Raw genomic sequence first — 24,851 nt, forward strand, 5'->3', positions numbered from 1 at the left:
GACGCCACTGCGTGTATGAGTAGGGAGATGGCAAGCCAGCATGTTAATGCTCTCAAGATGTGCAACCTTTGAAATGTGAGGTGCATTTTATGCTCTTGTTGCGTGTGTTCCCAGTGCCCTGATGAGGGAATTATAGAGTAGAAATTTGCCAGGAGGAAGCCCGTTATCTACAATTAGGCCATCCAGGCGGAGGAGAGCTCCGTCACGATATAAGTCTCCCAAAGCAAAAAGGCCCACCTCATGGCAGGGGAACATCTCCACCAAGTAAATGACCAGCCCTCCTCGAGGTGTACCTATCAGAGGTAGGACCAGAGCATATGGCAGTAATGCCCTAGTAAGGAAAAGGCATTGCTGGTAACAGCAGTATGCCACTCGCAGGAGGGTGGTACTGGCCAATGCGACCTGGAGCAAGGATGGAATAAGTGCAGTAGTCATGGCAAATACCACTGAGGGTAGGCAATTGCATTGTCTGTCAGCTGGAAGCCTGACAACCATTTAGATGCCCACTGCAGCTCAGAGGCCAAGTAATATTGCTCAATAGTTAGCACTCCAAGTCCTCTCCGATCCGTAGGTAAGTAAAGTTTATTAAAAGCTTCTCTCTGGTGTGTCCCATGCCAAATGAATTCATCCATCATTCATTCAAGCAAACAGAAGAAAGACTTAGTGATATAAAGGGGAAGGTTCTCGAAAAAGTATAATAAGCTGGACAGCTTCTCCATTTCTGTGAGAGCTCTCCATCATGCCAATGAGAGCAGCGGAGACCTTCTGAATACCATCTGCATCTACAGTGAGGTCACCGCCCTTATAAGGCTACCTTCTAGAAGGTTGGCAAGTCTATGATAGATACAAATGCATAACAAAACATGTTGGGCTGCCACATCAGCAGGGTCCTCTTGATTCAAAGTGCAAGATCTGGCATTGTGACAGCAAGTAAAAAGAGGCAGGAGTTGGCCCAGTTAACCTTTAAGCCAGAGAGATCTGCAAATTTGACTGTCAGTGCTTTGTTAGCTGGGATGTCATGGATATCCCTCAGATAAAGGAGTAGATCATCTCCATAATGAGAAACAGCATGTAGACTGTCACCTAGTAGAACTCCCCAGTCTTGTCCCTGCACACAAAGGATGTGCGTTAGCGGCTCCATGGCTAGAAAGAAGAGTGGTGGGCATAGAAGACATCACTAGCGGTGCCTCTGTGACTCAGAATGGGGTCAGATAATAGACAATTCATTTTTACCCTGGACACAGGTTGAGTATAAAGAAGTTTGACCAGCTGAATGAAACGGACCCCCGGGTCACAGCAGTACTCCAAACAGAAAGGCCAACTCCAGTGAATCAAAGGCTATACTCCAGATCCAATACCAGGTAGCCTGCTTCGTGCCAGAAAGCAGGAGCACACTTCAGGACCAGGAAAATTCTGTGCAGATTGAGGGATGTGTTGCGGGCCAGAACAAATCCATTTTTATCTCGATACACCAGGGTTGGAGGCAAATGAGTTATATAATCCACTAGGATATTGGCAAGTATTTTATAGTCCATGCTAAGGAGTGCCAGTGGTAGGTAGGACCCTAGTGCTGTGGGGTCCCTATCATGTTTTGTCAGTAAGTAATGCTTCCTGGAGCAGGACCAGTTGGCAAGCAGCTGGCAGGACCTCGTCATATAGTGTCTGTAGACGAGGAGCTAGGAGTGGAGTGCAGGCTTTATTGAACTCTGAAGTAAGTCTGTCTGGGCCCAGAGTCTTGCCAGTAGCAAGGGCACAAATAGCCTCCTGAATGCCAAAGGGCATGATATCACGTTCTGCTCTTTGCTCTGGTGATACACGAGTAATAATCACGTTAGCCAGGAAGGAGTCAATCTGCTCCATGGAGGACGCTGCCACTAATGTGTATATGGAAGTGTAATGGTGCATGAGCTCGACATGTATGTCCTTCTTCATGCTGAGAAGGATTCTGGATGTGGCACAAAGTACCAGTGTAGGATGTTGTGGCTGCCCCTGGCAGATGAGCCAGACAAGGAGGTACTCTGTTTTGTCTGCCTTAATATGTGTTTTGGAAAAGTGAGCCACATAGTTAAGGCAGCACAGCCTTTCCAGCAGCGCAGTACATTCTTGGTATGCCCGTAGGAGGCATCTCCTGCCCTCTGTAGTTGACGGCACCTGGAACTCATAACCCAGCAATGCCTGCTCATGCCATGATAGAGCTGGCAGCGTATTTTCCAAGTGCTGCCCTGGCAATGGCCCTGGTTGCCACTTCGATTGCCTTCCAGGCAATCAACAGGACTCAGTTGTGTTAGCATTTACATTGAAGTATTCTGTTATGATTTTGCCAAGGGTGGTACAAAATGGGGGTCCATCAAGTGCAATTGGATGTAACTGCCAGGTAGGGATGGCGTGGGGTCTATGATCCCAGCTCAGCTGCAGGTATTGGGGATTGTGTTCCAACTGGGTTCTACCATGATAATGAATGTGGGTGATGTAGAGTACTATGTCACTGGTACCCACCAGGCAATCTATGTGAACGTGAAAGTTATGGGTTATGTGCATGGGAATAAAATGAGTACACTCTTGTAAGGGCCTTGCACGTTTGTCATATTTCTGACAAATGCTAGTGACTCAGCCTATTGGCCAATGCATTTGAGATAGCAACCATTCAGGGAAGAGGGAGGGAAGGAATTGTCAAGATAAACCCTCAGAATGCTGTTGAAGTCCCCACCCAGCAAACAGGTGATCTCATTCCAATGTGACAGCACACTGGAGAGTGTTCAGACATCCCACCTGGTCAGACTTAGCGGCATATATGGCTCTTTGTAGTCTATGGCCCTCCACAAATGCATATTGACCCTCCAGATCAGCAACAGCGGTGTCTGCACAAGGGAGGACCCCAGCTTTAATACAAACCCCGACACTGTCCACTTAAGTGGAGTAGTTCGTGGAGTATACTTGCCATTGCCAGCACCACTGCAGCTTTGCAGCCTCCGTTCGGGTGAGGTGAGGCTACTGTAGAAACGCTATATGCATTGAATGGCTATGAAAATATGAGTATGCTGTGTATCTGTGGCAAGGAGTATGCATGCCCTGTACATTCCAGGTGCGTACCACAGTGTTAGCCATTGCAACAGCTGACGGAGTAATGGTATTGAACTCCAGCCAGCAGGGTCACACAATGACCCTCCAGCAGTTTGTGAATAAGGCAAATGCGAGCAGTAACAATGAACCATTCAATATTAACACAAGTGAACTTTGAATACCATAGGGAACTGAGGTACAATGTGTGTCTGCCCAAATATTCCTACGTCATGTGCCAGAGAAGGCAAATCATCCTGGGGGTATATATCACTAGGGGTCCGTGCATCCGTGGTGAACCCCCAGTGTGACTTAACATGTGTGGCTGCTACTAGGTGCAGCGCTGTCACATTTAGTATGCATAATGGGTGCACAGGTTGCCAACAGTGCAGGGATCTCAATCAAACATTTTTGTTGCAAAGCAGTAAGAGTATGGGATTTTCTGAAAAGGGATGAGCATACACAATTACAGTAGCAGGGCAGTAAAAGGAGAATGCACAGAAGTGCAAAGGTGCCCCTGGTGAGTATTAAAGATATTGCAGATATAACAATATAACTAGTATGCAGAGTCCCAGCTTAGATGGGCAGATTGTCGAGGGGCCATCATGGCTGCAGAACTTGGAGTCATTGCCTTTTTTGTCCGAGGGTTGAGTGGCATCCTGAAATGTCACCACCATCTGCAGCACAGGCCTTTGCTTCTAAATCACCTGTTCCAGGTCAGGCAAGCTCGTCCCGTCGAGAGACATACTGTTTGGCATCCCCTGACATCATTGCCCTTTCCCTACAGTCTTTGACTCTGTTGCCCATTGCTGTATGGCTGCAATCCCACAATGTTCAGCTTAGTCCTAGGCCTCTTTAGGATCCACAAAAAATGTACACTCCACAATAATTTGATCCGTGTGGGAAACAGTAGGGAATAGTTCACACTGGCATCCCAAGCCTGAGCTTAACATCTAGCAATGCCTTTGACTTTGCACTTCCAATGTATAGTCCTGAAAGATCATCACTTGTGCGTTGTCAACCACCAGGTCATTGAGTTTGCGGGAATCCCTCAGGATGAGGTCACAGTCCCTGTAGTGTGGAATGGGAGCAGCACCAAGTGGAGGTCTCCTTGTAGGGACCCAGTGCGCCCACCCAATAGAGTTGAAAGGTGAGAGGTCGGTGAAGGAACAATACTTCAGAAACATTTTTCAAGGTAGGGTACTGTGTCCTGACCCTCAGCATTTTCTGGGTGACCACCATACATACATTATTTCTGTGAGAGCGGACTTCAGCAGCCTCCCCTCTACCTTCCAGTGCATGAACTTGGTCTTGCACTGTGCGGATCTGTGTCTCTGGGCCTAATTTAGATATTGATGGATGAGTTACACCGTCACAAGAGTGGCGGATATTCCATCCGCCAAAATCTAAATATAATTGTATCCTATGGGATTTGGATTTTGGTGGACGGGATATACATCACTATTATGTTGCAGTAATTCATCCACCAATATCTAAATCATTCCTTTTGTCTTCAGAGTGTGTGGCTGGAGGGCAGTCAGCATCTTGAGGTGGTCATCGTGTAGTAAGGTGAGGTCTGCTGTCTCAGCATCAATCTTATTTTCTAGTGAGACATGAGATTTCTCTGTTGCTGCCTAGACAATGTCCAGTTTGTCCCCAACCAGGGGGGACCCCTCAGGCTGGCCTGGGGGAACCAGCTACCCATGAGGTCATTGTGGGTGAGGACAGTGGGTGTGGGGTCACAGGCTGAGTCACAGAACACAGGTGTTCCATGTTTGCTGGGGAATACAGATATCGTCAGGGGTAGGACAGAGCTCACTGGTTTGAAAGGACCCACTTGCAAGTGCAGAGAGTTCGATCAGTGTACTGCAGTTCAGCTGGTGGAGCAGTTCAGAAAATACATTAGTGTCAAGGGCAGTAGAATAAAGCTGGCCAGGGAAGTCTAAGAAGCAGGATGCAGATTAAGTGAGTGCAAGGGCATCAATCAGAGTGCTGGATGATCGCAAGTCAAGAGTGGAACCAGCAGTGGCACAGGGCCCGCATGCACATTCTTCAAGTCAGTGGAGCGTTGTGCAGCATCCGCAGCCTCACTGAGGGGATGAGTTATTGACCACCACTAGTGCATTTTCGATGGCTATTGGGCGCCAGTAGATTCCTTGTCACAGTGGATGAGAGAAGCAGCTGCTTGAATGCCACCAGGGCGCCTGGCCTCCAGCTGACATCGTGGACATCGTGAAGAACAGTGTTAGGAACGATTGGTAGGGCACGGTCTGGGTTCCCCCACAGATGTGCCCCCAATGTAGGTAATCCAGCCAGTAGAGATACGGGGTGTGGCTATTGACGCACCGCAAGGCCAACCACTGAAGGGACATTTGCAGGTCAGTCACAGCATGCTATGCCCAGGCCCCTGTTGCACCACTGGATTCCAAGTGATCATCAGTTGTGTGCCCCGATCAGAGTGCATTTGGGCTTCAACACATCAGTCCACCCTCCTCCAGGCTTCCTCATGAATGTATCCAGGCTCTATACTGGCACGGGGGAGTGGACATGCCATGCCCCAGACCAAGTAGGATTGTCTAGTCTCAGGCATGCAAAAGTGCAGATGTTCTTTAGTGCCTCCCCAAAGCATGTCTTTCACCCACAGCAAAATACTTGGGGTAAGTGGGCTCTTGCTTACCTCCTCCACATTATGCGTCCTCAGGTCTGCACTTTCCAACTGTAGGCCTCTGCTTGCATCAGATTGTGAACAGTGTGGCCTCAACATCACTCTGCAGCCCACAGGGCCCCTCACAGTTGGGTGCTTCAGTCACATCTCCGCCCATCAGTACTCCGTCACCCCATGAGACCAAGCCAGGGGGTGCAACCCCAGGAGTTGGACACACAGTCCAGGATGGCTCAGAAAGCCCCTGTAGCATCACTCTACTTGCCTGCCACTGTTCCACAAGGGGCAGAACCCCTATCGCCACAGGACTCCCCAGAGTCCACAGGGACGAAGCAGAGGTTAATCAGTCTTCCAATGCCCTTCTCAAACAGGCGTGCAGCCACCCATGCGTTCTGGAGGTCTCCTTTGGCTCTCGAGGGTCACACTAGGGGGCAGGGCCCAGATGATCAGGAGCCCAGTTTGGGGGCCCAAAAGGCCTCTGCAGTTTCACTACATGCACCCGCTGCTGCCCCACTCGGACGGAGCCTCTGTAGGCTGAAGTGCTCCCCAGAGTCCACTTGGATGACGTACCAGTGAGTCAATCCCTTTTTCAGGCCCCCAATGACGGGGGAGATGGTAGGCACCTCGCACAGCTGCGGGCAGGGAAGCAGGGGAAAGGCCAGTGTTCACTTTGAGAGATAAACAGCTAGAGTCACACCATCACTAGGCCCAGCCCCAGGCTGCAATGCTGTCCAACGCAAGGCTGCCTAGGCCGCCAGTCACAACAGGCACTCCCACAGTCACACAGCATCAGCAACGGTGCCCCAGAACCTCCATCACCCAGAGTGATGTGGTGCTTGGGCCTAAGGGGACGATGGTGGTCAAGGCCAGGGAAATTTAATGGATAATGGGGATTGATGAGGAGTTCCTTTATCCCACGATCACCATTTTGGCTGCATAGGCCACACCCACTCTGGCCAAACTCTAGTAGCTACCCTTCTGTTTAAATGACAGGGAAATTAAACCAAGGGGACAATTGGGAAAGCACTGTCCTGGAACAGTAATGATTCAGGACAAGTTAAATGCCTGCGATGGTCCTGCGGAAGAGGGGGCCAGCTCAGCAGGCTCACTTATGTTTTGTGGAGATGTTAAGATACATGTGTGGTTTGGCAATTACACCAATCATAGCAAGAACCTTAGGAAGGCATCATCATATTTAGCTCTAGACCACACTTATTTACATTATGCCTGCTTTAAGTACTAATAGACAACAGGGAGTCCCTCTTAGAAATGCTGAAATGGCCTACAGAAAGGTACATATATTCTCAAAAGCAAACATTTCTTGCTCTTCATTGATAACCCTCTGTTGCACATCACTAATAACCCCTTTTACAGACTTCTAGAATCGAATGCAAATGTAATACGATAAGCAAAAGTGTCTGAACAATGTGTATTCAGCAACATCACACACAGAGCCAGACAAAAAAAGATATTTTCCTTTGAAACCTGGATTCACCAATTTTTATATGCATGAAAAAGGCTTGTTACTTCATCTGTGTTCATGAGGGGTCTACCTGCACCACAATGGTCACTGTTTCTAACTCAAGGCCCCCTTTGCAGGGCAGGGCAATGAGCATGTTGGCAGACAATGTGAAATATTTGCTTTTGTTGTAAACTTCTGGGAATCTGAGCCATAGATTTTTATGAACATAAATGCCAGAGTAGGGACATTTATCTTGATAGACATAATACTTAATTTTTGACTGCATATGTTTACGTGTGTTATGAGCAGGAGGTAATGAGAAACCTGGTGAAGAGATATGTTGCAGCCATGATCAGAGACGCCAAGACTGAAGAGGGACTCACAGAAGAGAATTTCAAGGTATAGTATTTAGTTACATTATCTTGAGTATGCTTTCGGAATTCATGAGCAACAACAAACATTACTTTGACAGAGATGAAAGTAGTATGATGATAAGACATGGTTTACAGATTAGGGGTAAGGAGAACTACATTTGTATCAACCTCAGTATGTGGTAGAATAGTTTTATGACTTACTAACATTCAGACGGAAATGTGAATGGTACTATACTAATGTTTGTAATGTTCTATTCTATCAAAGTAGTGTTTCACTCTATAAGGCTCTGAGGAAACAAGCACTGTTAAAGGCAACAAGTACAACATTTGTTCGATGTATTATTGGCTTTGCCAAATGCCTGTTGAGTGACAAAACTGGTAAAACCATGAAAGGCCTTTACCTGAAAGTATTTGTGCAGTGAGGAAAATGCCTGAGTAATACAAGTTGGGCAAACTACCATAAATACAAAGTACTCAAACCTCAATGAGAAATGGTCTTCACTCAGGTAGGAAAGGTGATTACATTTCTGCTCATGATTTAATATGTTATAAATAAATACACATCACCATATTTTGACAGTAATCTGGAGGTGATGCATCAGTTCTCGTAGATGTTGCTGACCACAACACCATTCAAAATTCTGGGGCCCAAATTTTCCATGTGGGTCCCACAGCTAAGCTCCTCATCTTCAATAGAGAGTAATTAGCCTGTCAGCAGGTAAAATCTCTTTTGTCTTTACTGAGGAAAAGTAAGGTGACTTGGAAAACTCCAAAACTCTGACTGTGATGGCAGAAAGTTGAAACAACCAGTATTAATTGAGCATGCAACCACATATCTAATATGTGGTCAGTGCATGTTTAACCATATCACCCCAACTTACTGTCACCTTCTCTGGCAACCCCTTTCTTCATGCCTCATGTTCAGCTGTTTATGCATCATCTACAAGGCTAAGAATATTAAGTTAAATTGAACAAGCATTCTCCTCATATGCTCTCAACAACTAGAAAGATGGCCTGCTCACTGTTAAAAATGCACGCATGTATATCTTTACCCCACCTTCTGAGCTTATGTAAATGATTGTCCATGCTTCCATGTCCATAGAAACCACTCTACTGTTTCCTGCAAATAGGCTCATTGTATAAACATTTCCCCGGTAACATACACAAATACAACCATCGATTCCTAGTGTGGCAGATTCATTACTAGTAGTTATCACATCATGATCTTTGGAGCTATAAGCCAGCAACAATCAGAAATTACAGGTTTTAATATGAGTATGCCAGTTGTGGGCAACCATCTTTGAAAGATCTTGTGATGTCTTGATGCTATTGTAATTTAGACCCATTCTTGGCAATCATCCATGTAAGACCAGAGGAGGTATTCTTCACACATACAAGCAACTTGGCTGCCGCAATCTGTAGGAATCTGACTCTGAATTTAATGAAGCCTGAGAAGACTGCATTTACATAATCCAGCCTTCTTGCTGCACTGAGATATCACCACTGGAGTCCTCTTGGGCACACCAGAGAGAGAGATTTTAGAGTCTTCTGTGAGTATAATTGAATAACACGGTTTGATCTATTTTAGTGTGCTATCCAAAGCAGTTGGAGGTCTGTCTTCAAATCACTGAGACCAAAGGAGTTCTGGACAATATACAAAGAAATAATGGTGAATACTTTTGCAAAGTGGCAGCAACACACCATCAGGATAATTGCTGTTTGATATCAGGAATGTATATTCATGTTAATTAACAGAGGTATAGGCCTGAGCCACTGGAGGGGGCATCACAATTTACAGGCAAAATATTAAAGTAGGCATTGCACAGATGGAATCAAGGTTTTGCATTGGCAAACAATGTTTAAGCCCACATCCACAATGACATTATAAATCTTGGTCAACATAGGAGAGTAATCAAGATACTTAAATGTAGCTGACAAGGCAAGCTGTAGCACAAATATTCATAACTTTTGGAATAGATGATTGAAAATTAAAATGTGTCCCTGTACCTCTATTGGGACAGACACCAGACTGTGCTCAGTAGGGTCTAATACTCTTTTTTCATTAAAGGAGTTACGCAAACCAAATTTAGTAAGTCTGCAAGAAAACATCTATAAAAAGATTTTAACAAAATCTGTGATCTCTAATAGAAGTTCATTATTTCAACATTCTGTCAATTTTGACTGGGACAGATATTATCTCATTGTGATATGTTGTAGCTTTTAATATTGAAAGGGAGTGCAGGAGCTACCAAGAAACAAATCCCTTATTGGTAAAGAAAGTTTAGTGCAAATTAGTTTCTTCCCATCATTTGAGCTTCTCCTTGATGCCTCTAAATGTATCAGTGATTCTCTGTAGGGCATCTCCCAGGCAACAGAATGATTACATTTTACAAAGTGGTCAATGGGATGGTCCAGGGTATTCATTATTTGAAACAATATTTTCGTGGAATTTTTAATCCTAGATCATTTTAGTGAGTACCAAACCTTCTTTGCTTTCACATACAAGTCTGAAATGATTTTCCTTCTAATTTTGCATGTCTCTTGGTGGATTTTCTTTTTTTCAAAAAGGTTGTATTTCTTTATGAATCCTTAAACATTTTCAGTTCTGTTGAATACCACATATTTAGAAATGTACCTGATCTCCCAGTGATATACTTTAGAGGCCTTCTCCATAACAGATCTGCTCATATGATTATAAACATTTTTAAAACTATACTGGTCTGGTGACATGGTTGTTCTCCTTAATCTAAGTTCTAATTGAGCGATCAAGAAAACTCCTGATAGTAGCAGCAAATCATGTATTCATATAGGGGTGTGCTGTATTTTTCCATTTCCAGTGACTTGTCATTTCAAGTCAGATTTCTGGTAAGTAGAAGCAGAATGCTACCATAGGTAATTTGTAACCCACACATCCAGTGTAAATAGAATCTCCGGTTGGGCAGTGTAGCCTAAGGGTTTATAAATTTATGAATGACATATGATAGATACTGTTGCACTGCCCGGTTGCCCTCACACACCTTCTTCCTAATAATATGTACTGTTTAATCATAAGGACTCTAAGCAATATGTGTTTTGCACAGTAGAACCATAAGAAACATGTTCACATTTACTATACATCAAGGCGAGGGACCTCCCATTTTTTCATACTATGCACCTTTTTTGGTTACGGTAGTTGCACATTCACATTACAGATCCTGTGAGTAGTGGCAATGCAAAATTAATGTTTGTCTATTCAATCAATCAATCAATCAATCAGTAGGTCTTGTAAAGCATGGGTTATCACCCCGGAAGGTCTCCAGGCACTGGTGGCGTCTGTGAGCTTTGGTTGGCAGGTGATGATGGCCGAAGACCCAGGTCTTGAGCTGCTTTCTGAAGTCCTTCAGGGAGGGGGAGGTGCACAGGTGGAGGGATAGGTCATTCCAGGAACTTGTGCTGAGGTAGGGGAAGGCGTGCCCTCCATAGCATTCGCTGCGGGGGACATGGGTCAGGGTGAGGGTGGAGGAGCAGAGCTCTCTGGTTGGTTGGTGGAATGCCAGGTGGTTGTTTATGTAGGCAGGTCCAGCTTTGTGGAGGGCTTTGTAGGTGTGCGTGAGAAGCTTTCCTGGAATGGGAGCCAGTGGAGGTCCCTGAGGTTAGGGACAATGCTGGTTCTTCTGGGGAGGTTAAGGATGAGTCTTGCTGCAGAATTCTGGATGGTCTGGTGTCAGCTCAGGAGCTGTTTGGTGGTTCCGGTGTTGAGTGCGTTACCATAGTCGAGACCATTGGAAATGAGGGCCTGAGTGACTGTCTTCCTGGTTGAGATGGCTAGCCATCAGAAGATCTTGAGGAGCATACAGAAAGTGTGGAAACAGGCAGAGGAGACATTGTTAATCTGTTACTTCATGGTAAGTTAGGTGCCCAGGATGGTACTGAAGTTGTGTGTGCGGCTGGTCGGAGTGGCTGAGGGGCGAGTGCTGAAAGCCACCAGGTGACGTTACTGTGGAAGTGCCTATCCCCGAATATGAGGACCCCTGTTTTGTCCGAGTGAGTTTGAGGTAGTTGGTCCTCATCCAGTTGGCAATGTCGGTCATTGTGTTTTGAAAGTTGGCCTTTGTGGCAAAGACATCATCTGTGAGGGGCATGAGGAGCTGAGTTCCTTTAATTAACTATAAGTTGTGCCCTAAGGTAGCTGTAACTCGCACCCTTGCAATGCACAGTTTTCTTATCAATAATTTTATTGTGAATGTTGCAGTGATAATATCAAAGATGCAATACAAGATCTCATCAATGATATGTGGCGTAATTAGCTGTGCATAGCAAAGTCGCAAGTTATAGTTACCTTTGGGCATGAGTTTTAGTTACTTAAAAGAACTCTAACTATAGCTGCTGAATTTCCATGGTTTTGTATGAGCAAATTCAGAGCCTAACTATAACGTCCCTGTACCCTTTGTTTTTTTGCAGTGAATTTCTATGGTTTTTAACGTAAAGCAATTTAAATTACTATATGTTACTCCAACCCCTGCTGCTCATGGCCATCACAAAGCCTTGCAGCCAAGCCCTTATAAACTCATAACTACCCAACCCCTTATAAACTTATAACCACCCAACCCCTGCCACGCACATTCTTTGCCATTGGGCCATGCAGGTTGGTCACAGGGCATGTATCTGTCAGTGGATCTGTGAGTGGGTGCATGAGTGTTTTAGTGGGTCTGAAAGTGGATATGTGCGTTTGAGTGCATCTGATTGGGTGCATGAGTGTCTGAGTGGGTGTGTGAGTGGGCGCATGAGTCTCTTAGTGCATGTATGAGTGAAGGAATTAGTGTATGACTAAGTCTGTGGGTTTTGTTTCACATTTTTCCATATTTGTGAATAATTCAGGAACATTTGCAAATTTTTGTGAATATCGCACATGGTGGCACACAATTATTTTAAACTCATAATTTGCCCCGAAAACACAACTACACCTGGGGTAAGGGTACCTTCACCCTGACCTCTGATGCCACTTTCAATTTGGAGTTTCACTCCTGAGGATTGTGTCCAGTGAAATAAAATGTCGGCTGCAACTTTCTAGTCAGGCTGTGGTCAGCGAATTGCAATGCTCCTTTTCACATGCATATTCGTGAAAACTTCGCAATTTTTATTAATTATTCACAAAATAATCACAATCATTACGGCTAGAGATACATTTATTTTCCCTTTAAAACCTCAAAAACTACTGAATGGATTTACACCAAATAAGCAAAAGCATAATTTGCCTACCAAAAGCTAGCTTTCTGCCAAATTTGGTGTAATTCTGTCCAGTGTTTCGAGCTGTAGACGTGTCTAAAGGTCCCATGGGAATTAACATGGGAAACGCACCTTTTTTCACCTACTCCTTTTTCTCTGTCCCCGCTTGATGGGTCACCCCGAAACCTTCCGTGCACAACAAGAATCACTGCAACACTTGTTTTGGGAAAATTTCTGGAAGATTCGTCAAACAGTAACAAACATACTCCTAACTATAACTACCTAGATATATACATATATATATATATATATATATATATATATATATAAAACTGTGGCTTTTGGTATCTAATTATATTTATTTAAACAAATTTATTTGGCTACTGCAATTACTTTTCTAGCTATTGTCTTTCTTTCTTTACAATTGTTTTGCTTCTTATATCAGTATTTGTAATTGTCATATACGTTATTATGGCAATAATCTCACTTTTTTATCTTGTGGTGTTGGTGGAGTTTGTGGAGTTTGTTACGGGGAACTCTGCAAAGTGGCAAAAAACCTCTGACCCGCTCCACACAGTTCCGTGAGCAGCGAAGTGCGGTAAGTCGCTCTGATTTTTGGTGGTGGAACTTTGGTCTGTGCCTGTAAAATGAGCACAAATGGCACAGCGCGCAGCACAAGAAAGCCCTGCTTCTTTCTGCTGCCCAAGTAGATTTTCTACTGGAGCAGCAGCTTCTTCAATGCGAGCAGCAGGTTCCACACCGCAAGTGTTAGCGACCTACTACGATCGCTGACTTTCTCACCAGGAAGTAGTCTTGCGTATGATTTTCTCATGTTGGCCAACCTATCATTGGTGAGCCGTGGGGGAGGAAAAACTCTGCTCTGCTGAGTTTTTTGGAACTCTGCACTCTGTAGGGAGCATGCAGTGGGCAAACCTCCATGAACTCCACCAGCGGAGTGAAGAGATCCATGTCCAGTCCTCCTTACTGGGATAATTGGGCAAAAGACAGCAGGTCAGCACAGTAAAACAGGAGTTCAGCAGAGCACAGTCCAGCAGAGTGACAGTCCTTCAGCAGCACAGCTGTCCCTCTTCCAGGCAGAGTATCTGCAGGTCCTGAAGTGCACTGAAGTGGTGGCGTCTGAGGTGCATCTTTTATACCATAGTGCCCTGGCTGTGGAAGGGGGCAAAACTTCTATACAGTGTCTTTGAAGAGCAAATAATTCCCTGCCTCCAAGCTGGCTTGAGTGTCAATGCAGCATCATTAGGCCCTTTATATGTGGACAGAACACAGCCTATTCAGATGTAAGTGAGGCTGTGTCCGAGCCCTCCTTCTCAACATGCCAGTGATGACCCATCAAGTCACACCTAAGCTCCCATTGTGCTTGGCTGCCTAGGAGGAATACACAAAGCCCAACTGCCAATTGCACCCACTCATGTCATCAGAGACAGGATACAGAGACTACGTGGCTAAGGGAAGAAAACACCAACTTTCTAAAAAAGGAATTTTCAGAAATGCCATTTAAAGTCCGACTTCACAATAAGTTAGTATTTTTGAACTGTGATTCCAGAGACAACAAACATGAACCAGCATTCACTTCCCATTTTGAAATTACACTTATAAAATGTAATAAGGCAACTCCAATGTTAATCTATGGGAGAGATAGGCCTTGCTGTAGTGAAAAATGAATGTAAGAGTTTTTTGTGACCAGGACATATACAACTTAAAAGTACATGTCTAAAATTTCAAATATATTGCATCATGCCCTCTGGGCTGTCCAGGGCCTACCCTATGGGTGACTTATATGTATTAAAAGGAAGGCTTGGGCCTGACAAAAGGCTTACTTTGCAAAGTTGAAATGTCAGTTTAAGCTTCACACACACTGCAGTGGCAGTCCTGAGACATGTTTAAAGGACTTCTTACGTTGTGGCATAACCAGTGCTGCAGGCCCACTAATAGCATTAAGTTTACAGGTCCTGGACACATGGAGGTCCACTTTACCAGGGGCTTATAAGTACATTAAATAAGCCAATTGGGAATAAGCCAATATTACTATGTTTATAATAGCGAGCACAAGCACTATAGTAATGGTTAGCAACGGTAAAGTGTGCAGAATCCTAATACGAGCAAAAAACAAGGTAAAAAAAAGTGAAGAAGGAAGGCATCCTAAGGCTGAGCGGTCTAACATATAGATAGATAGATAGATAGATAGATAGATAGATAGATAGATAGATAGATAGATAGATAGATAGATAGAGTTTGTCTAATTAATGAAGTGTCTGTGTGTACGTGGACAGAAAAGAGAAATTGTTCAGTGCTTTTTTTACTTTGATGTTGATAGTAGCATCTGCAAGGTAATTGCATCTTTCACTTATTTCCTCTTGAAATTGCTTGCTGTTCAATGAAGTGCATGTGGTGTTGATGTTTGCTTACTATCGCCATGTGTTTGTGATGTTTTCCATTGGTAGCTCTTTATAACTACAGCACAATAAAGCTGATTGAAAGTATAAAGTTAATTGCATAAATATTAATGTAATTTTAAATTGATGTTGCTGCCCTTGAAAAGTTGTCAGCAATCACAATTAACAATCATTTGTTTGCAAGAATGAATTTGCTTTCAGCTCAACCATTAATAAATTGAATTGAGTCATGTGATGTTCACATTATGACAATACCAGGAGTGTGCAGACTTTAACATGCTTTCCTGTTCAATTGCTTTAATACTTTGTATACTGCCAAACAAGATATTTTGAAAACTAAAGAACTTTGTTACTGTTTTACTCAAATTAATATGATGTGTTCCAGAGTGCTAGTTATCGGCATGGATGAATAGTTTGTTACTTAGGTCCAGTGGTGTTTACCAGATCTAATACGCAATGCAGCAAAGGTAAAAATCTGTGTGCGCTGAAAACTAGATTTCATGTGTGTCCATTCTTTAAAGCATGCTTTTAAGATTTCCTGAAAGGGTGAAAGCTTTATAGGAAAATCACTCATGCTGGTACCGCCCAGATGGACTAGACTCACAGGTTATGCCTTGTTTTGATTTGTATATGGTTATTTCAGGGAGGCTGGGGGATTCCAGCTGATCTACTCTCTCTCATTTTGATTATATATTATATTTATTATTATTTTTGTATAGAAATACTATAGTTCTTATCTGCACTCATTCTTACAGTAGTTTCTTTCTTATTTGTTAATAATATTCAGACTTACATTAGATTGAGTAATATTCAAAACTAATTAATAATTACTTGCACATATAACTCTTGGTTAAAAGCTCTTACTTTTGAGTTGAATACACTCTGCAGGGCATCCTAGTAGTCCATAATTGTTGCTATAGCAACCTCAATTCAGGTCACAGCCTTTGTATCTTACAATGCACTTAACGAATCAATTCCAAGCAAAATAGGCAAACGGGGCTCCATTGCACTACAACAACATTTCAGTATCAGGAACCCCTTTAAGATTTACGTTAATCTAGTGAGGACATTCCATGTTCTTATCATATACACTTGATTATGAGAGTTGCTTGTTACTCAAATGTCCTATCACAATGTTTCTATAACCAAGGCTATAGTTAATAAATGCTCAGTCAGGTGATTTGACCTAATTGTCATCACCTTGATTGCAGTTGGTGTGATACTAATGTATCTGGGATAGCTTGCCTGCCTTTCCTCTAGGTACCTGCTACACTCCAAGTGGGAAAATGTGTGAATTCACACATTATACACCTCATCTTCTCTGCTACTTACTCCACAGTTGGTTTAGGAAATTGGGTTACTGGTTGAGGGAAGTGGCAACCCATTCTGTCAACAGCAACAGTCCTTGTCAGGGTGAACCACAAAAGTAACCAAATTAACCTGTGGCTAACCCTCTGGTAGCTTGGCACAAAGCAGCCAGCCTTACCTTAGAAGCAATGTGTAAATTATATTTGCATCACACAAATGCCTAATGCCAACTGCAAATATCTGATCTTGTGAGACTGGGGCAAAGTCAAAGGCTAAGGCAGACTGCGATGGAGCACAGGTCAGATACACATGATGGATTGGGCCTGGTCTCCAATTATCTTTGGACTTAGGGAAACTTTTTAGGAAAAAGTTCCAGAGAATTAGGATTTCAGAGGTACAAGGAAGCAGGCGGTGTCTGAGGAGAAGATGTCATCATCGAGGAACTGTTGGATGAGGTCGCATTGAAGATTTTTACCTTTGGACTTTGGAAGCTGAAAATCAACAGCAGGATGAAGCTGTAGGCTGTAGCCAATAAGGGCTCCACAGAGCCACATACTTTCTCCTGAGAGATTCAGCTGAACAGGAGTTGCTGCTGCAGACATTAATGTAGCAGGAGCTACCTCAAACTCAGGCCAACCAGTGATGCACCTTGGGTGGATCAGCTGGCAGGTAGGCCATGGCCTACTGTCTGTTCTCAATGCACTTTTTAGAGAAAAATATTCTGAGTCCCAAGTTTTAGGGTTAGCCTGGAGCAGCACCTCTAACACCCCTTCCACTTTAGCAGAGGCCAAGTACAGGGTTCAATGCTGGGTTCAAGTAGCTTTATATGTCACTGTAGCTCACACAGGAGACCAGCCAATTAGCCCTTAGAGTCACTTCTGGTGGTCCTGGGTTCAAGGAGATGGTCCAGTTCTTCTTCTAGCAGTGAGGTAGGCCTTCAAGGAGCAGGGCAGTCCTCTAGTAGCAGCAGGGCAGAACTCCGGGTGTCCAGGCAGTCCTTCTGAAGTCTTCCACAGGTGTGGAAATGTACTAAAGTGATGTTCTGAGGATTCAGCATGTACACTTTGTGGCAGACTTTGAAGTGGGGTGATTCTCTATGCTACCCCAACATCTGGTTCTGGAAAGTTCTTCCATTGTGTGTGCTGGAGGCAAGCCCTTTGTAGTGAAACTGGGACAGGGAATAGATCTGCCCCCGCCATCCTGGCAGGATGGCCCATCTTGCCAACATCTAGTCCTCTTTTGTTTTACTGTCTGAGGAGTAATACACAAAGTCCCACAACAGAGCCATTTACGGTCACGTGACTTAATTATATAAGGTATTGTGACTCTAGTCCCCTAAAGTGTTAGGAGTCATGATGCAAATATGCTCCTCATTGCCTTGTGCATGCGGGCCCAGATTAGAGGTTGCCTTGAAATTTCTGACATTTTTCTCTGCCTCTGGCCCTCAGCAAATGATGGTAGCAAAAGGGAGAGGACACCACTGCACTACATAGGTACCTGTTTCAATTCATTATCACGTTAGCCATGTCCCAGTGAAATATGTAAGAATATGAAGTCCAAGTCTTTTAGCTAAGCAGTGAGTGCTAGTTCCTAAAACTGTGATCAAAGTGAGTTTACTACTATTTATTTTGCAGCTACCGTTTGATTGTGCTCATCTATTCTATTAGGCATTTTCTAGGCACCTATGTGTTACTGCATAGTTTACCACAAAGGACACATCAGGCATGTCTGTTTCTACTGGTTGTAGAATATTAGCAGCAAGTGAATGCAAGCTTACCTACAAAGACAAAAAGCCTTTGTGATCTTTCCCACCAGCAGCCAAACTGAAGCAAACAAATACTTAGAACCATTACTAGAGGGTGGAGAGGGTCAAAGTAGAATGGTTGTAAAAAGGAGTGAAATTAATAGTAAAATTAAAATCAGTGGCACACTGTTCACGTAAATCGCCCCCTCACATTGATCTTAGGTTACAATTTTGGTCATTTAAACCTTTCTTTGAAACATATTGCTTCACAGTGTTCCTGCTGTCAAAGATGTTGCATAATTCTCTGTATTTATCAGCAGTGCAACATAACATGCCTGAAATACCAATAGTTGACACACATCTCTGGAGATGAACAGTATTGTTTGAAAGTGATTATAAACATTGATTATTCACCATGAAAACAAAATGTTCTATAATTCAGAGTGGATGGGTATTTATAGGTTCACAGTGTCCAGCTTCTAATGTTAAATGCTTTCTTAAATAGTGGTATGTGTTCTGTAAAATGTCTGAATTGTAGTGTGCCAGTCAGTAATGATTCAGATACTTTATATCAAGTTGGGTCTTATGACTGTACTAGACATGCACATGGTCAAAGGTTTTTCCTTAATTTGGAAACATGTGTGCACATTGATACATGTAACATGCTATTCATCTTGAAAATAATCTAGATGTCCTCAAATGGTGGAATATGACACACCACAACTGTTATTGTGGCAACATATGGAAACCATAACAAACTGTGTCCTTTAATAAATCATGTGGAAAGTCCTGCCCTGCACCCCGCTGTCAACTGAAATGTGAACACAAACCTAACCTGTCCAGAAGAAGCTGAACTCCCCAGTGAACCTATGTTTCTTCTTTGCAGAAGATGGAACATTGCCCAGGAATGATGTTGAAAAGACTTTCCATATACCTAAAGAAGGTGCTTCTTTCACTGAGGATAGCTATTCAGAACCAGCATTCAACTGAATACCTAGAAGCTCCCACAAATCTAGGAGCTGAAGTGGTAGATCCAGACGTTGATGGAGACGTTTTATATGGAGAAGGATTGATGGACATAGACACAAGTATAACTTCCCCCACCTAACCCAACACATGCGTTGGCTTCAATTTTAAAAGAAAACAAATAAAGAAGTAGAAAGTTCCACCTTGTTTACAACTACAGGACTCACAGGATCTGTCCTGTCAGTAATCAGAAAACAGGAAAATACCTTTGTCCAAATAATAACCTTCTAGCTCAGCCATTAATTGAAGCATGTAAAGGAATTACCCCTTGAAAGTATCAAGAAAAACACTGGTTTTAAGCATAGTTCTGAAAACTTTGAATGCAGCGTCCAACAGTGTTCTCAACCCTATTGCAAAGTCTTTTTCAAAATATCCCATTTGCTCAGATGTGATTGCACAGTGACAGCAGATGGGAAACAGACCCACATTTCTTTCAGTTTAAGTGCTTTATGACTTTTTTATTGTGTACATTTTACAATATCAGTGGCACTTTTTTTTAAGACCACCATTTATTACACCAATTGCGAGTTAAGTACTCTTTGGTGTACAATTCTCTTACCATAATTATTTGTACAGAAAAATGGTAAACCATTTATGCGCTTCCATTTCCATGGTCAATTGCAGTTAATGTTTTTAAGACATTGCTTTTGAAATTGGATCTAAAAACACTGTTTTTTCATTCTTATATTTATATATGCATATATATATATATATATATATATTTATATATATTCAACAATTAGATACCACAGCACCACAAATGTAAAAGTGCTAAAATAAAACATGACTGTCCATCACATAAAGTTCTTCGGACCATAGTTCCAAATCAACAGTTTTTATTGAATCCTAGAAAACTTTGTACATTCCAGGTCACGTCACTGTAACAGGCAGCCTACATGTGTTTCACCACTGAAAGATACTTTTTCAAGGCCTTAAGTACATAGACCAAATACAGATACAAAATAAGGATAGGGATAATACTTATTCTAATATTTAGAAAGTTTCAAATATAGTAAATGGACTAGTGTCATACCCATATTTTAGGGAAATAATATACACAGGAATAAGCGTGAGTCCCACTAGTCCAAAGAGTCCCATAGTAGGAAGGAGGGGGGAGGAACGAAGAACTGTTTGTGAGAGGCAGAAAAAATACCATCAGTGAGTACTCTATACAAACCAAGTAACACAATAGCACGTGACCAGATAGTTGCTTCTGCGTACCAGAAGGTCCAAAATTGTGAGAACCCAAGATGGAACCATACGTGCAGAAAATAAGTGACTAGACTGTCTAATGTATACGCATTGTGTGTCTGATCTGTGTTTAGGAGTTCAAGTCCACAAGATAAATATAATCCAATGAAAAAATAAGGTAAAAAGAAAGAAGGCATAGTCGTAAAAAGATCTTAGAAGGGAACAGCCTAAATTAATCTTGACATGGTAAAGGCATAGGGCCTCATTACGAGTCTGGTGGCTACTAGACCGCCAGACTTGTAGATGGTGGTCGGACCAACCCTGGCAGTTGGGCCGCTAGGGAAGCACCAACGCCACCAGGATCGGAGATCCCGGCGGTCTGGAGGTGGCGGCGGTCCTAATCTGCCAGGGCAGCGCTGCAAGTAGCGCTGCCCTGGGATTATGACCCCCTTCTCCGCCAGCGGGTTCATGGTGGTATGGGCAGTGCAGGTGCCCCCCTAGCCAGCACCATTGCAATGTACACTGCCTGCTTTGCAGGAAGTGAACATTTTGAGGGTGCTAGTGCACTGTGCACTTGATTACGAGCCAGAGACAATGCTGTAGGCTGGTTCCCGCTAGACTAGCGGGCGGTAAGTCAGGTTTCCCCACGCTGACCTAGCAGGAAATGGGGCCAGCGAGGAGGTAGCCTGTATGGCAGCAACTTCCCCGTCGGAAAGTTCGGCGGCTGATGTAAATCGTCCACCGAACTCGTAATGAGCACCTTAGTATGATTGTAACAAATGGTGGATCCTACAGTGGGGATTAGGAGGTTGCGCAGTCCTTAGAAAATGCAAATTTGATAAGTAAAAGGTGAAAGATATGTTTAAGTGTATGACTAACATAGTGCAACATATTACATTCCCAAGCTGTAAGTAAACTATGGTACCAGAAGACTTAAAGACTAATACTTAGTGACTACTATAGCCAGTGGGTCGTTTACACAACCTAGGAGATCACCTGGAAGTGATAATTAGAGCATGAAAGAATATTTGTAAGCTGACATACATACTTGTATTTTGGTAAAAAAAACATATAGCATCAGAAGTGAGGCATGGCATGTGTTTTCAATGTGATGTAATATTTATGGTCTTGGTAAGTACAGTATGAACTATAATCAAATAAAATACAAGGTAAATAAAATCAGAATCAAAATAAAATCAGTCCAAGAAGGGGTACATAGTATAAAGCTCTAATTTAGAGGACCCAGTAAATTCCCACCTGTATTGGGGCTGGGACATCCCATCTCTTCTGACATCAGTCTTTGTACTAGTGGAACTCCTGCTTATTCCTGTGTATATTATTTCCCAAAACATGGGTATTACACTAGTCTATTGACTTCATTTAAAACTTTGTAACTAATATTCCTTATTTTGTATCTGTGTTTGGTCTATGTACTTACAGCTTTGAAAAAGTCACTTTCCATGACTAAACACATTTTGGCTGGTTATTACACTGATGTGACGTGTACTAGAATGTACAGAGATTTCTAAGATTCAAAAAACCTTTTGTTTTGGGACTACGGTCTGAGGAACTTTGTGACGGACTGCCATGTTTTATTTTAGGACTTCTACTTTGTGTGCTGTAGTATCTAATTGTTGAAATTGTACAGTGGGTCTTAGCCACTATCACCAGTAACTACAGTAGTGGGTACATGATATCGTACTAGCCCCAACGCTGAATCTCTGCTATCATTCACACTTGCCACTAATTGTATGCAAACATATGAAGTGCAATATACATACCCATAAATTGTATTCTAATGTGTATATATATATATATGTATATATATATACATATATATATATATATATACACACGTATATATGCATATATGTATATATGCATATATATAGTTTATTTTTAATCATGTGAAATGCTTTGAAATGGCAAATCTGTTGAAAGATATTTTAAATGTTAAAATGAAACAATCATTGTGAATGTGAATGTGCTGAAAGACTACTCAGGATATTGTATTTCCACAGCATGTAAAAAATGATATAGAAATTTGAAAAGTGTAAGAATTTGTAGTTATTTTTAGCCTAGTAGTCTGTTTTTTTGTTTTTTTTTAAATAGGCACAGCAGATTTAAGAAACACACAATAAGACAGGCCTATCTATGTAAATAGTGTTAAGCAAAATGCAGTTTGTAATATTCAATGACATGAAGTCTTTTTCTGACTAATGATATACTACATATCAGATTTGTTATATGAGACTGTTATCCCAGGTTCAATATTTGCCTCGATAAATATGTCAATATTTCCACTTGGGTCTGTGTATGCTTCCAATATTTCGTATTTTGACATTTGATTGCAGCATCTATTGTTGTTTTTTGAAGCTTTTTTGACACTTATTAATAAAAGAAGGAAAGTAAACCCACCACCCGAAAAATGCACTGCCCTCCATTTTAGCCTAGTAGTCTAGTTATTTTAATTAGGAACTGCCGATTTAAGAAAAAACACAGTAAGGCTTGTCTAGGTAAATAGCGTTGAGCAAAATGCAGTTTGTATGATCAAATGACATGATGCCTTTTTTCTGACTACATATTAGAGATGTTATATGAGACTGTTATCCCAGGGTTCAATACTTGCCTTGATGCATTTGTCAATAGTTCCACTTTTGTCTGTGTATGCTTCCATTGTTTCGTATTTTGATATTTGATTGCAGCAGTTAAAGTTGTTTTTGAAGCTTTTAGGCACTAATTAATGAAAGAAGGAAAACAAACCTTCCACCCCAAAAAATACACTAACCACCCCTTTATCGTGGTATGCCCTCTTTTTATTTTGGAATGCACCTAATGTTCCACCCATGCCATTTCGAGTTCGAATTCTGAAAATATAATAGAATCAAGGTGGTATTCAATTCTTAATACAATGCAAATAATTTATTAAAATATATTAAAATAAATTCCAACAATAGAGTTACTCTGAACGGTTTTCATACGAGGGAACATTGATCTCAAAGGCATCATTTTTAAATTTCGATGTTGGAGAGGGAATTTTAGACCATAGGTAAATCTCATACTTTTCATTTACTGAAAGCTTTCATTATTCTTTCCATGTATAGATGCATCCTTAGCGTCCAGCACTAGCAGATGATACATTATCATTTGTGCTGGACCATGTGCTTTGTTGTGGCACTTTGCTGTGGGTTAATCACATAGGATTTCTCTGTGAACTTTAAGGTGTGAGTTAAAATGCCACAAAACCGTGTTCATTACATTCCAGTATACTGGGTTTATTACATATGTATTACATGAGAAACACATTTGCTGAGTAATGAATAACATATTTTTCCGGATCTCTCACCACTTCCTCTCTAAGTCACTGCTGCCTCACTATTTCATAGCACAGTTTTTCTCACAGTGTTTAATTAAAGCAAATGTTCTGTATAACAGCAGATGTTTCCAGAAAAATCTTAATAAATCTTGATTTCATTGGAGCTCGGTTGTATGAGTTCCTTAATAGTCTTTAAAAGCCTTGGCATTGGACCTGCTCCTCCTGATGGAAGATTTCCTTGAAATTTAGAGATTGTGTGCAAAAGCAATGACCCTGACGCCCTAGACGTTTTGTGAATTGAGGTCACTGTTTTCTAACCTTGTTCAGGTCCACGATGCCTTGGCCCCACAGCACGTTTTATCTTTGCAAACCCTAATTTGTAATCCAGGAATTTATCTTTGAATACATTCCCGTACACCTTTACCAAAAAACTCCAGCTTTAGATCAATGCCCTTTCTTTGTTCTGCGTCAAGCAGGAAACCTCCCACCCGTGGTTTCATAATTGCCCACTGTGACTTGAACAAACATACGTTTCACTTTCCTAATAGAATGCTTATGATGATCTAAATTTTTATCAGATGTCCAAATATCACCATTCGAATACTTGTTAGCATCATCAGCTCAAAACTCCCATCACCAACCAGCAACTCTGATTGAGAGATATCATACCTTGTGTCAAAATCAATATGTGCAAAGGACATGGAAAGGGATTAATACTTCTTGATACTATTCCGCAGGTTGGTTCTGTCAGTGCCCCATTCCAGAGGTGTTTTTAATAGCAGCACATTCACATCAATGTCTGCATTATTTTATATTATTTGTATTCGCATACAGGAAGAGGAAATATTTCATTTGATACAAGGTTGCCGTGCTTGCAGTGTATTAGCGATGAACAGGCAGCAACTAATTGAGAAATGCACTACACATTCCATATTCCCAATGGAGTGCCTATAGAATGGTACATTACCTGTAGTGTCAGCCATATGCAAACGTCAGCCATATGCAAGCGGTGATGGTGCAAGTTTTCAAAAGTAGGTGATAACGTGAAAACTGCTTCTGGATATGACTGTTGGATTATTGTTTTGCCAA

At 42.2% G+C, this 24,851-nt stretch overlaps 1 protein-coding gene across 5 annotated transcripts in view; it reads left to right on the plus strand.

Annotated features, from left to right (window-relative positions):
- TRPC4 (transient receptor potential cation channel subfamily C member 4) overlaps positions 1-24,851 on the plus strand; it is a 1,361,777-nt gene that overhangs the window by 1,324,208 nt on the left and 12,718 nt on the right. For 3 of the 5 annotated variants that reach the window (XM_069205494.1, XM_069205493.1, XM_069205495.1), the window contains one exon: positions 7,491-7,580. The exons of 1 other annotated variant lie outside the window; for it this stretch is intronic. In XM_069205494.1, the coding sequence (XP_069061595.1) occupies positions 7,491-7,580 (90 nt within the window). Of the gene's footprint in view, positions 1-7,490; positions 7,581-19,115; positions 19,784-24,851 lie in introns of those variants that run through there. One more of the 5 variants, XM_069205497.1, reaches the window with a different exon arrangement.

The sequence above is a fragment of the Pleurodeles waltl genome, chromosome 8, assembly GCF_031143425.1.
Source record: "Pleurodeles waltl isolate 20211129_DDA chromosome 8, aPleWal1.hap1.20221129, whole genome shotgun sequence".
Taxonomy (NCBI): Eukaryota; Metazoa; Chordata; class Amphibia; order Caudata; family Salamandridae; genus Pleurodeles; species Pleurodeles waltl.